This window comes from Pristiophorus japonicus, chromosome 7, assembly GCF_044704955.1.
Source record: "Pristiophorus japonicus isolate sPriJap1 chromosome 7, sPriJap1.hap1, whole genome shotgun sequence".
NCBI lineage: Eukaryota > Metazoa > Chordata > Chondrichthyes > Pristiophoridae > Pristiophorus > Pristiophorus japonicus.
Genome location: NC_091983.1, coordinates 58,949,601 through 58,963,222, shown reverse-complemented (window position 1 = coordinate 58,963,222; position 13,622 = coordinate 58,949,601). Strand labels below are relative to the sequence as shown.

Below are 13,622 nucleotides of genomic sequence, written 5' to 3'. Positions count from 1 at the left end.
GGGGTTCGGTTAAACACAGGCAGAAACTCAAGGTGACATCACAGGACATGGTGAGTATTAAGGTTTTATCGGTCAGTGGTTTGAACTAGGATCGGGAAACTATACAAAAAACTTTAGTTAATAATCTAATAAATAGAGGCATGGCAAGGCAGCTTAGTCCCATGGAATGTACATCCTGTGGCATGTGGGAAGTCCTGGACGCTTCTCATGGCCTGGACGATAACATGTACAGGAAGTGTTGCCAGCTACAGTAGCTCGAGCTCCAGGTTTCAGAGCATAAGCGGCGGCTGGAGTCACTGCACAACATCTGCGAGGCTGCGAACTTTATGCATAGCACGTTTCTAGAGGTGGTCACCCTGCAGCTTTAGAGTATGCAGGCAGAGAGGGAATGGGTAACCGCCAGACAGACGAGGAGTAGGCAGGTAGGGCAGGATTCCCCTGAGCGCATCTCGCTCGCTAACCTGGGAGAAATTTAGAATTGAGCAGACAAAGACAAAGGGTTTAATTAGGATGGGGAAAATAGAGTATGAGAGTAAGCTTGCAGGGAACATAAAAACTGACTGCAAAAGCTTCTATAGATATGTGAAGAGAAAAAGATTAGTGAAGACAAATGTAGGTCCCTTGCAGTCAGAATCAGGTAAATTTATAATGGGGAACAAAGAAATGGCAGACCAATTGAACAAATACTTTGGTTCTGTCTTCATGAAGGAAGACACAAATAACCGTCCGGAAATACTCGGGGACCGAGGGTCTAATGAGAAGGAGGTACTGAAGGAAATCCTTATTAGGCTGGAAATTGTGTTAGGGAAATTGATGGAATTGAAGGCCGATAAATCGCAGGGGCCTGATAGTCTGCATCCCAGAGTACTTAAGGAAGTGGCCCTAGAAATAGTGGATGCATTGGTGATCATTTTCCAACAGTCTATCGACTCTGGATCAGTTCCTATGGACTGGAGGGTAGCTAATGTAACACCACTTTTTAAAAAAAAAGGAGGGAGAGAGAAAACGGGTCATTATAGACCGGTTAGCCTGAGATCAGTAGTGGGGAAAATGTTGGAATCAATTATTAAAGATTAAATAGCAGCGCATTTGGAAAGCAGTGACAGGATCGGTCCAAGTCAGCATGGATTTATGAAAGGGAAATCATGCTTGACTAATCTTCTAGAATTTTTTGAGAATGTAACTAGTAGAGTGGACAAGGGAGAACCAGTGGATGTGGTGTATTAGGACTTTCAAAAGGCTTTTGACAAGGCCCCACACAAGAGATTGGTGTGCAAAATTAAAGCACATGGTATTGGGGGCAATGTACTGACGTGATTAGAGAACTGGTTGGCAGACAGGAAGCAGAGAGTTGGGATAAACGGGTCTTTTTCAGAATGGCAGGCAGTAACTAGTGGGGTGCTGCAGGGCTCAATGCTGGGACCCCAGTTATTTACAATCTACATTAATGATTTAGATGAAGGAATTGCGTGTAATATCTCCAAGTTTGCAGATGACACTAAGCTGGGTGGCGGTGTGAACGGTGAGGAGGATGCTAAGAGGCTGCAGGGTGACTTGGACAGGTTAGGTGAGTGGGCAAATGCATGGCAGATGCAGTATAATGTGGATAAATGTGAGGTTATCCACTTTGGTGGCAAAAACACGAAGGCAGAATATTATCTGAATGGCGGCAGATTAGGAAAAGGGGAGGTGCAACGAGACCTGGGTATCATGGTACATCAATCATTGAAAGTTGGCATGCAGGTACAGCAGGCGGTGAAGAAGGCAAATGGTATGTTGGCCTTCATAGCTAGGGGATTTGAGTATAGGAGCAAGGAGGTCTTACTGCAGTTGTATAGGGCCTTGGTGAGGCCTCACCTGGAATATTGTGTTCAGTTTTGGTCTCCTAATCTGAGGAAGGACATTCTTGCTATTGAGGGTGTGCAGCAAAGGTTCACCAGACTGATTCCTGGGATGGCAGGACTGACATATGAGGAGAGACTGGATCGACTGGGCCTGTATTCACTGGAGTTTAGAAGGATGAGAGGGGATCTCATAGAAACATAGGGTAAGGGTTAAGCCATTTAGGACCGAGATGAGGAGAGATATTCACTCAGAGAGTTGTTAATCTGTGGAGTTCCCTGCCACAGAGAGTCGTTGATGCCAGTTCATTGGATATATTCAAGAGGGAGTTAGATATGGCCCTTACGGCTAAAGGGATCAAGGGGTATGGAGAGAAAGCAGGAAAGGGGTACTGAGGTGAATGATCAGCCATGATCTTATTGAATGGTGGTGCAGGCTCGAAGGGCCGAATGGCCTACGCCCGCACCTATTTTCTATGTTTTCAGTTCTGTACACTGGGGCGATGGTTCCTCTGGGGACTGCAGCCAGAGCCAAGTCCACGGCACCACGGGTGGCTCAGCTGCACTGAGGAGGGGGTGGGGGGGGGCGGCGGGGGGAGAGGAAGAAGTGTGGAAGAACAATAGTGGCAGGGAATTCAATAGTTCGGGGAACAGACAGGCGTTTCTGCGGCTGCAGATGTGACTCCAGGGTGGTATGTTGCCTCCCTGATGCCAGGGTCAAGGATGTCACTGAACGGCTGCAGGACATTCTGAGGGAGGAGGGTGATCAGCCAGAGGTCATTGTCCATATCGGTACCAATGACATAGGTAGAAAGAGGGATGAGGTCCTGCAGGCAGATTTTAGGGAGCTAGGAGAGAGATTTAAAAGCAGGACCTCAAAGGTAGTAATCTCTGGATTACTCCTGGGACCACGTGCTAGTGAGTACAGAAATAGGACGAGAAAGCAAATGATTGCGTGACTGGAGAGATGGTGCAGGAGAGAGGGTTTTAGATTCCTGAGGCATTGGGACCGTTTCTGGGAAAGGTGGGACCGGTACAAGCCGGACGAGTTGCACCTTCACAGAGCCGGGACCAATATCCTCGTGCCCGGGGGTGGGTTTGCTATGCTGTTAGGAGGGTTTAAACTGGCTTGGCATGGGGATGGGAACCTAAGAGTAGTTTCAGAAGGGGGAGAAGCAAAGCTAGAATTGGAGGGCAGAAAAATAAGTAGGGTTTGGAAGGCAGAGGAAGCAAAGGCTAGAAAATAGACAACAAGGGAGTTTGGCGGTGTTAAATGGTCGAAACTTGAATGCAAGGAGTCTAGGGAATAAGGCAGATGAGCTGGGGGCACAGATAGACATGTGGGACTATGATATAGCTATTACAGGGTTTTCTGACGGGATAAAAACAAAGGCGGGGGGTCACAATATTGATTAAAGAATCAATTACAGCTGTGAGGAGGGATGATATGTAAGAAGGATCATCAAATGAGACCATATGGGTTGAATTGAAGGAACAAAAAGGGGCGATCACGTTGCTGGGAGTGTACTATAGACCCCTAAACAGTCAAACGGAGATGGAAGAGCAAATATGTAGGGACATTTCTGAAAAGTGCAAAAACTACAGGTAAAAGTAGGGGATTTCAACTCCCTTAATATTAACTGGGATGGAATTAGTGTGAAAGGTTTAGAGATGCAGAATTCCTAAAATACATTCAGGAGAACTTTTTTAGCCAGTATGTAGCAAGCCCAACAAGGGAGGAGGTCGTTCTGGACTTAGTTTTAGGGAATGAAGTTGGGCAGGTGGAAGGGGTATCAGTGGGAGAGCATTTTGGTGGTAGTGATCATAATTCAGTTAAATTTAGGATAGTTATGGAAAAGGACAAAGATAGACCAGGAATAAAAGTTCTCATTTGGGGGAAAAACAATTTTACTAAGCCGAGATGTAATTTAGCCAAAGTGGACTGGAAACAACTACTTGAAGGTAAATCAACGTCAGAGCAGTCGGAGGCATTCAAGGAGGAGATCCTGAGGGTCCAGAGCAGGTATGTTCCCTTAAAGAAAAAGGGTGGGTCTAACAAATCTAGAGCCCCCTGGATGTCAAGTGGCATACAGGGAAGGATAAAGAAAAAAAGGAAGGCTTATGACAGGTACCGAGGGCTCAAAATTGCAGAAACCCTAGAGGACTATAGAAAGTGTCGGGGTGAAATTAAAAAGTAAAGTAGGAAAGCAAAGCGCTGCATAAAAAATGTTGGCAAGTAAACTTAAGGAAATACCTAAAAAAAAGAGTTGGGACTATTCGAGACCATAAAGCTAATCTGTGTGTGGAGATGGAAGACGTGGGTATGGTCCTTAATGAATACTTTGTGTATGTTTTCACAAAGGAGAGGGGCTATGCAGACATTGCAATCAGGGAGGAGGTGGAGTGTGAAATATTAGATGAAATGAACATAGCGGGAGAGGAAGTATTAAGGGGTTTAGCAGCTTTGAAAGTGGATAAATCCCCAGGCCCGGATGAAATGTATCCCAGATTGTTGAGAGAAGCAAAAGAGGAAATGGCAGAGGCTGTGACCATGACCATCATTTTCTAATCCTCTCTGGCTACAGGTGTGGTACTGGAGGACTGCTAACGTTGAACCTTTGTTTAAAAAGGGAGAAAGGGATAGACTGAGTAATTACAGGTCAGTCAGCCTAACCTCGGTTGTGGGCAAATTATTGGAAAAAATTCTGAGGGACAGATAAATCTTAATTTAGAAAGACACGGATTAATCAAGGACAGTCAGCATGGATTTTTTAAGGGAAGATCGTGTCTGACTAACTTGATTACATTTTTTGAGGCGGCAACAAGGAGGGTAGCGCGTTTGATGTAGTGTATGTGGATTTTAGCAAGGCTTTTGGTAAGGTCCCACATGGCAAAATGATCATGAAAGTAAAAGCCCATGGAATCCAAGGCAAAGTGGCAAGTTGGATCCAAAATTGGCTCAGAGGCAGGAAGCAAAGGGTAATGGTTGATGGGTGTTTTTGTGACTGGAAGGCTGTTTCCAGTGGGGTTCCGCAGGGCTCAGTACTAGGTCCCTTGCTTTTTGTGGTAAAAATCAATGATTTAGACTTGAATGTAGGAGGTATGATTAAGAAGTTTGCAGATGATACAAAAAATGGCTGTGTGGTTGATAATGAAGAAGAAAGCTGTAGACTGCAGGAAGATATCAATGAACTGGTCAGGTGGGCAGAACAGTGGCAAATGAAATTTAATCCGGAGAAGTGTGAGGTAATGCATTTGGGGAGGGCTAACAAGGCAAGGGAATACACAATAAATGGTAGGTCACTGAGAAGTGTAGAGAAACAAAGAGACATTGGAGTGTATGATTCTCAAAGATTGCAGGCCAGGTTGATAAGGTGGTTAAGAAGGCATACGGAATACTTGCCTTTATTAGCCGAGGCAGGGAATTTATGCTTGAACTGTATAAGACACTAGTTAGGCCACAGCTAGAGTACTTCGTGCAGTTCTGGTCACCACATTACAGGAACGATGCAATTGCACTAGAGAAAGTACAGAGGAGATTTACGAGGATGTTGCCTTGACTGGAGAATTTTAGCTCTGAGAAAAATTTGGATAGGCTGGAGTTGTTTTCTTTGGAACAGAGGAGGCAGAAGGGAGACTTTGAGGTGTATAAAATTATGAGGGGCCTAGATAGAGTGGATAAGAGGACCTTTGAGCCTGCTCGGCCATTCAATAAGATCATAGCTGATCATCGACCTTAACTACACTTTCCCGTCCGATCTCGCTATCCCTTGATTCCCCTAGACACCAAAAAGCTATCTATCTCAGCCTTGAATATATTCAGAGACTCAGCTTCTACAGCCCTCTGGGGCAGAGAATTCCAAAGATTCACAACCTTCTGAGTGAAGAAATTCCTCCTCACCTCTGTCTTAAATGGCCTACCCCTTATCCTGAGACTGTGCCCCCTAGTTCTAGACACTCCAGCCAGGGGAAACAACCTCTCAGCATCTATCCTGTCAATCTCCTTCAGAATCTTGTATGTTTCAATGAGATCACCTCTCATTCTTCTAAACTCCAGAGAGTATAGGCCCATTCTACACAATTTCTCATCATAAGACAGCCCTCTCATCCCAGAAATCAGTCCAGTGATCCTCCGTTGTACTCCTCCAAGGTAAGTATATCCTTCCTTAAATAAGGAGACCAAAACTGCACAGTACTCCAGGTGTGGTCTCACCAATACCTTGTACAATTGTAATAGGACTTCGCAGCTTTTATACTCTATCCCCCTTGCAATAAAGGCCAAGATTCCATTGGTCTTCCTGATTACTTGCTGTACCTGCATACTCACTTTTTGTGTTTTATGCACAAGGACCCCCAGGTCCCTCTGTACTGCAGCACTTTGCAAGTTTTCTCCATTTAAATTATAATTAGCTTTTCTATTTTTTCTGCCAAAGTGGATAACCACATATTTTCCCACATTATACTCCATCTGCCAAATTTTTGCCCACTCACTTAGCCTGGCTATATCCCTTTGCAGATTTTTTCCCACCCATCTTTGTATTATCAGCAAACTTGACTACATTACACTTGGTCCCTTCATTCAAGTCATTAATATAGATTGTAAATAGTTGCGGCCCCAGCACCGATCCCTGCGGCACTCCAGTAATTACTGTTTGCCAACTGGAAAATGACCCATTTATCCTGGTTCTCTCTTTTCTGTTAGTCAGCCAATCCTCTATCCATGTTAATATATTACCCCCAACCCAGTGAGCTCTTATCTTGTGCAATAATCTTTTTATGGGGCACCTTATCGAATGCCTTCTGGAAAAATCAAATACACCACATCCACTGGTTCCTCCTTATCCACCCTGCTCGTTACATCCTCAAAGAACTCCAGCAATTTTGTCAACCGTGATTTTCCTTTCATAAAACCATACTGACTCTGCTAGATTGAATTATGCTTTTCCAAATATCCCTTACTGCTTCCTTAATAATGGACTCCAGCATTTTCCCAATGACAGATGTTAGGCTAACTGGTCTATAGATTCCTGCTTTTTGTCTGCCTCCTTTTTTAAATAGAGGCGTTACATTTGCGGTTTTCCAATCTGCTGGGACCGCCCCAGAATCCAGGGAATTTTGGTAGATTACAACCAATACATCCACTATCTCTGCAATCACTTCTTTTAAGATCCTAGGATGTAAGCCATCAGGTCCCGGGTACTTATCTGCCTTTAGTCCCATTATTTTACCGAGTACTACTTCATTAGTGATAGTGATTGTTCCTCCCTCCCTATAGCCTCTTGATTATCCACTATTGGGATGTTTTTAAATGTCTTCTACCGTGAAGACCGATACAAAATATTTGGTCAACGTCTCTGCCATTTCCCTGTTCTCCATTATTAATTCCCCAGTTTCATCCTCCAGAGGACCAACATTTACTTTAGCCACTCTTCCTTTTTATGTACATGTAGAAACTCTTATTATCTGTTTTTATATTCCATGCTAGTTTGCTTTCATAATCTATCATCCCTCTCTTGATTATTTTTTTAGTCATTCTTTGCTGGCTTTTAAAAGTTTCCAAATCCTCTGGCCTCCCACTAGTCTTGGCCACATTGTATGCCCTTGTTTTCAATTTGATACCATCCCTTATTTCCTTCGTTAACCATGGATGGTTATCCCTTCTCTTAGTCTTCCCTTCTCATTGAGATATATTTTCGTTGAGAGTTATGAAATATCTCCTTAAATGTCTGCCACTGCTCATCATCTGTCCCATACTTTAATCTATTTTCCCAGTCCACGTTAGCCAACTCTGCCCCATACCTTTGTAGTCTCCTTCATTTAAGCTTAGGACCCTGTTTTGATAACCAACATTCTCACCCTCCAAGTGAATTTGAAATTCAGTCATGTTATGATCATTCATTCTTAGAGGATCCTTTACCAGGAGATCATTTATTAATCCTGTCTCATTACACAGTACCAGATCTAAGATAGCCTGCTCCCTGGTTGGTTGCGCAACCATTATTTTTTAATTTATACTCCAGTTTAATTTATACTCCATCCAACAGTGTAGCTACTGTTAGAGAGCCTATAGACTACGCCCATCAGCGACTTTTCCCCCTTATTATTCCTTATCTTCACCCAAACTGATTCAACATCTTGATCTTCTGAGCCAATATTGTTTCTCATTAACGCACTGATCTGATCCTTTTATCCCACCTTCTTTTCCTTTCTGTCTGTCCTTCCGAATTGTCAAATACCCTGAATATTTAGGTCCCAGTCCAGTTCACCTTGCACTCACATCTCTGTAATGGCTGTCAGATCATACCCATTTGTATCTATTTGTGCCATCAACTCATCTATTTTGTTACGAATGCTACGTGCATTCAGATAAAGAGCTTTTAAAATGTTTTTTTTACAATTTTTTTCTGCTTTGACCCCACTTTCTGATTCACCTTTATGTTTATACATTCTGTCCCTTCCTGGCACGCTCTGGTTTGCATTTCCCCCAGTGCTACCCTGCTCTTCTTGCCTTCTCCTTATTCTTTGACTTTTTAATTTTTCTCTCACCTGAAGCCTACCTCCCACTAATTAGTTTAAAGCCCTCTCTAGAGCCCTAGTTATTTGATTCGCCAGGACCCTAGTCCCAACACGGTCCAAGTGGAGCCCGTCCAAAAGGTGAGGGAAGAAAATTGTGGGGTGGTGGGGGGGTGAATGTTAATCTTTTCAATGTTCCATAAATCACAGCTTGAATACAACATCCATCAGTGAAAGCAGAAAAACTCAGTGCTAATTTTGCTGGAAGATTTAAAGTAATGCAAGTAATCTATTTTTGCTGCTTACTGCTGCACAATTATTTGGGCAAAAGACAAATTGTGTTTTCATGCTTTTGTTACAGGGCAGAGTAACAGTAACTTTGACACTTGCACTGAATTCCGAGTGAAATATTTAGGTGCTCTTGAAAACTTAAAAGCCAGTTTACTTGAATGTCTTCAAGGATCACAAGATTTGATTAATTATATTGATTTGGCACAGGTAAGATAATGGAATTTTAATGACCGCTTGTTAACTTATCTGTCATGAACAAACTTTACTTTTGCATACATAATTTCATTACCTACTGGTTTTACTGCTCTTCGCCTTTCTTGTAAGCAAGTACCACTGACCCATCAAATTGACATCTGAGTTTTTTTTAAAGGATCCTTTTCACGGACACGGGCATGAATACTGGGACAGGAAGGAGCTGTACTGATGGGACTGGCTCCACCTGAACTGGATTGGGACCAGTGTCCTAGCGGAAAGGGTAAATAGGGAGGTGGCAAAGGCTTTAAATGAATAAGATGGAGAGGGATCTACAAGAAATGAAACAGGCCTAAATATAAATGAAACATGAAAGGAGAGCTTAGGACAGACTAAATTATGGGATGACATAAATTGCTAGGGAATAAATAAGGACGCGCTTATTTGTACTGCAAAAATGGCCACCATGCTCCACCCTTTGTCTATAATTGGTCCCCTTGCAGGATAAGCCACACCCTGAAGTTTCACAGGAATGTGTAACTGGAACTGCCCATCCCAAGGTCTCACTGACTTTGCAAATTGTAACTCGATCCACTTTGACTTCCTGAAGCGACAAGAGGACAGAGCTCCCCAGAAGACAGCAAGGACCAGCCGAAGTGCCTTACCCCAGTCCAAGTGCATGCCTCCCCCAGCTGAAGTGCCTTACCCCAGTCCAAGTACATCCCTCCCCCAGCCGAAGTCCTGTACCCCAGCGCAAGTGCATGCCTCCCCCAGCCGAAGTGTCTTACCCCAACCCAAGTACATTCCCCCCCCCACCTCACTATAGATGGGGCAGGTATTGTGTACGGATTGTTAACAGGTTTATTGAGCATGAAGTGAATAGTGACAATGTCGTGACTTCTGAATATCATCCACTCCAACGATGTCCCCTGTAGGGGGTTGGAAGAACATGATCTATCTTACCCGAGTTCCCTCTCTCCGCTCCGATCCCCTCCCAACCCGTGTCTCTCGTCCCTTCCCCCTTCCAACCCGTGTCTCTCCCCCCTCCCCCCAACCCGTGTCTCTTTCGCCCCCCCAACCCGTGTCTCTTTTCCCCCCCCCCCCAACCCATATCTCTTTCCCCCCCCCCCAACCCGTGTCTCTTTCCCCCCCCAACCCGTGTCTCTTCCCCCCCCCAACCCGTGTCTCTTTCCCCCCCCCCAACCCATGTCTCTTTCCCCCCCCCAACCCGTGTCTCTTTCCCCCCCCCAACCCGTGTCTCTTTCCCCCCCAAACCCGTGTCTCTTCCCCCCCCCCCAACCCGTGTCTCTTTCCCCCCCAACCCGTGTCTCTTCCCCCCCCCCCACCCGTGTCTCTTCCCCCCCCCCAACCCGTGTCTCTTCCCCCCCCCAACCCGTGTCTCTTCCCCAACCCGTGTCTCTTCCCCCCCCCCCCAAACCGTGTCTCTTCCCCCCCCACAACCCGTGTCTCTTCCCCCCCCCCCCCCCCAACCCGTGTCTCTTCCCCCCCCCCCCAACCCGTGTCTCTTTCCCCCCCCCCCCCCAACCGGTGTGTCTTCCTCCCCGCAACCCGTGTCTCTTCCTCCCCCCCTTCCCCCAACCCGTGTCTCTTCCTCCCCCCCTTCCCCCAACCCGTGTCTCTTCCCTCCCCCCCGCCCCTCCCAACCCGTGTCTCTTCCCTCCCCCCCCGCCCCTCCCAACCCGTGTCTCTTCCCTTCTTGCCCCCTCCCAACCCGTGTCTCTTCCTCCCCCCCTTCCCCCAACCCGTGTCTCTTCCCTCGCCCCCCCTCCCAACCCGTGTCTCTTCCCTCCCCCCCCCCCCCAACCCGTGTCTCTTCCCTTCCCCCCCCCCCGAACCCGTGTCTCTTCCTCCCCCCCCCAACCCGTGTCTCTTCCTCCCCCCCTTCCCCCAACCCGTGTCTCTTCCCTCCCCCCCGTCCCAACCCGTGTCTCTTCCCTTCCCCCCCCCTCCAACCCGTGTCTCTTCCCCCCACTCCCAACCCGTGTCTCTTCCCCCCCCCCCTTCCCCCAACCCGTGTCTCTTCCCCCGCCCTTCCCCCAACCCGTGTCTCTTCTCCCCCCTCCCAACCCGTGTCTCTTCTCCCCCCTCCCAACCCGTGTCTCTTCCTCCCCCCCAACCCGTGTCTCTTCCTCCCCCCCAACCCGTGTCTCTTCCTCCCCCCCCAACCCGTGTCTCTTCCTCCCCCCCAACCCGTGTCTCTTCCTCCCCCCCAACCCGTGTCTCATCCCCCCCCCCCCAACCCGTGTCTCTCCCTCCCCCACTTCCCCCAACCCGTGTCTCTCCCTCCCCCCCTTCCCCCAACCCGTGTCTCTTCCCTTTTCCCCCCCCCCCAACCCGTGTCTCTTCCCCCCCCCTCCCAACCCGTGTCTCTTCCCCCCCCCCCCCCCAACCCGTGTCTCTTCCCTTCCCCCCCCCCAACCCATGTCTCTTCCTCCCCCCCAACCCGTGTCTCTTCCTCCCCCCAACCCGTGTCTCTTCCTCCCCCCCAACCCGTGTCTCTTCCTTCCCCCCAACCCGTGTCTCTTCCCTTCCCCCTCCTCCCAACCCGTGTCTCTTCCCCCCCTTCCCCCAACACGAGTCTCTTCCACCCCCTTCCCCCAACCCGTGTCTCTTCCCCCCCTCCCAACCCGTGTCTCTTCCTCCCCCCCCAACCCGTGTCTCTTCCTCCCCCCCAACCCGTGTCTCTTCCTCCCCCCCAACCCGTGTCTCATCCCCCCCCCCAACCCGTGTCTCTCCCTCCCCCACTTCCCCCAACCCGTGTCTCTCCCTCCCCCCCTTCCCCCAACCCGTGTCTCTTCCCGTTTCCCCCCCCCCCAACCCGTGTCTCTTCCCCCCCCCTCCCAACCCGTGTCTCTTCCCCCCCCCCCCCCCCCCAACCCGTGTCTCTTCCCTTCCCCCCCCCCAACCCATGTCTCTTCCTCCCCCCAACCCGTGTCTCTTCCTCCCCCCCAACCCGTGTCTCTTCCTTCCCCCCAACCCGTGTCTCTTCCCTTCCCCCTCCTCCCAACCCGTGTCTCTTCCCCCCCTTCCCCCAACACGAGTCTCTTCCACCCCCTTCCCCCAACCCGTGTCTCTTCCCTTCCCCCCCCCAACCCGTGTCTCTTCCCTTCCCCCCCCAACCCGTGTCTCTTCCCCCCCCCAACCCGTGTCTCTTTCCCCCCCGCTCCCAACCCGTGTCTCTTCCCCCCCCGCTCCCAACCCGTGTCTCTTGCCCCTCTTCCCCCAACACGTGTCTCTTCCCGCCCTCCCAACCCGTGTCTCTTCCCCCCCCCAACCCGTGTCTCTTCCCCCCCCCCCTCCCAACCCGTGTCTCTTCCCCCCCCGTCCCAACCCGTGTCTCTTTCCCCCCCCCTCCCAACCCGTGTCTCTTCCCCCCCCTCTCCCAACCCGTGTCTCTTCCCCCCCCTCCCAACCCGTGTCTCTTCCCCCCCCTCCCAAACCGTGTCTCTTCCCCCCCCTCCCAACCCGTGTCTCTTCCCCCCCCTCCCAACCCGTGTCTCTTCCCCCCCCTCCCAACCCTGTCTCTTCCCCCCCCTTCCCCCAACCCGTGTCTCTTCCCCCCCTCCCAACCCGTGTCTCTTGCCCCTCTTCCCCCAACACGTGTCTCTTCCCGCCCTCCCAACCCGTGTCTCTTCCCCCCCCCCCAACCCGTGTCTCTTCCCCCCCCCCCTCCCAACCCGTGTCTCTTCCCCCCCCGTCCCAACCCGTGTCTCTTTCCCCCCCCCTCCCAACCCGTGTCTCTTCCCCCCCCTCTCCCAACCCGTGTCTCTTCCCCCCCCTCCCAACCCGTGTCTCTTCCCCCCCCTCCCAACCCGTGTCTCTTCCCCCCCTCCCAACCCGTGTCTCTTCCCCCCCTCCCAACCCGTGTCTCTTCCCCCCCCTCCCAACCCGTGTCTCTTCCCCCCCTTCCCCAACACGAGTCTCTTTCCCCCCCTCCCAACACGTGTCTCTTCCCCCCCTCCCAACCCGTGTCTCTTCCCCCCCTCCCAACCCGTGTCTCTTCCCCCCCTCCCAACCCGTGTCTCTTCCCCCCCCTTCCTCCAACACGAGTCTCTTCCCCCCTCTTCCCCCAACACGAGTCTCTTCCCCCCCTCCCAACCCGTGTCTCTTCCCCCCCCCTCCCAACCCGTGTCTCTTCCCCCCCCTCCCAACCCGTGTCTCTTCCCCCCCACTCCCAACCCGTGTCTCTTCCCCCCACTCCCAACCCGTGTCTCTTCCCTTCCCCCCCTCCCAACCCGTGTCTCTCGTCCCTTCCCCCTCCAACCCGTGTCTCTTCCCCCCCCCCCAACCCGTGTCTCTTCCCCCCCCCAACCCATATCTCTTTCCCCCCCCCCAACCCGTGTCTCTTTCCCCCCCCAACCCGTGTCTCTTTCCCCCCCCCCAACCCGTGTCTCTTTCCCCCCAAACCCGTGTCTTTCCCCCCCCCCCCCAACCCGTGTCTCTTCCCCAAACCGTGTTCTCTTCCCCCCCCCCCCCAACCCGTGTCTCTTCCCCCCCCCCAACCCGTGTCTCTTCCCCCCCCCCCCCCAACCGGTGTGTCTTCCTCCCCGCAACCCGTGTCTCTTCCTCCCCCCCTTCCCCCAACCCGTGTCTCTTCCTCCCCCCCTTCCCCCAACCCGTGTCTCTTCCCTTCCTGCCCCCTCCCAACCCGTGTCTCTTCCTCCCCCCTTCCCCCAACCCGTGTCTCTTCCCTCGCCCCCCCTCCCAACCCGTGTCTCTTCCCTCCCCCCCCCTCCCAACCCGTGTCTCTTCCTCCCCCCCCCA

The 13,622-nt window shown here is 50.5% G+C and overlaps 1 protein-coding gene across 4 annotated transcripts in view; it reads left to right on the top strand.

Annotated features, from left to right (window-relative positions):
- The window catches only part of itgb1bp1 (integrin beta 1 binding protein 1), a 58,897-nt gene that overhangs the window by 15,819 nt on the left and 29,456 nt on the right, over positions 1–13,622 (top strand). For all 4 annotated transcript variants that reach the window (XM_070884368.1, XM_070884366.1, XM_070884367.1 and 1 more), the window contains one exon: positions 8,716–8,852. In XM_070884368.1, the coding sequence (XP_070740469.1) occupies positions 8,716–8,852 (137 nt within the window). The remainder of the gene's footprint in view (positions 1–8,715; positions 8,853–13,622) is intronic.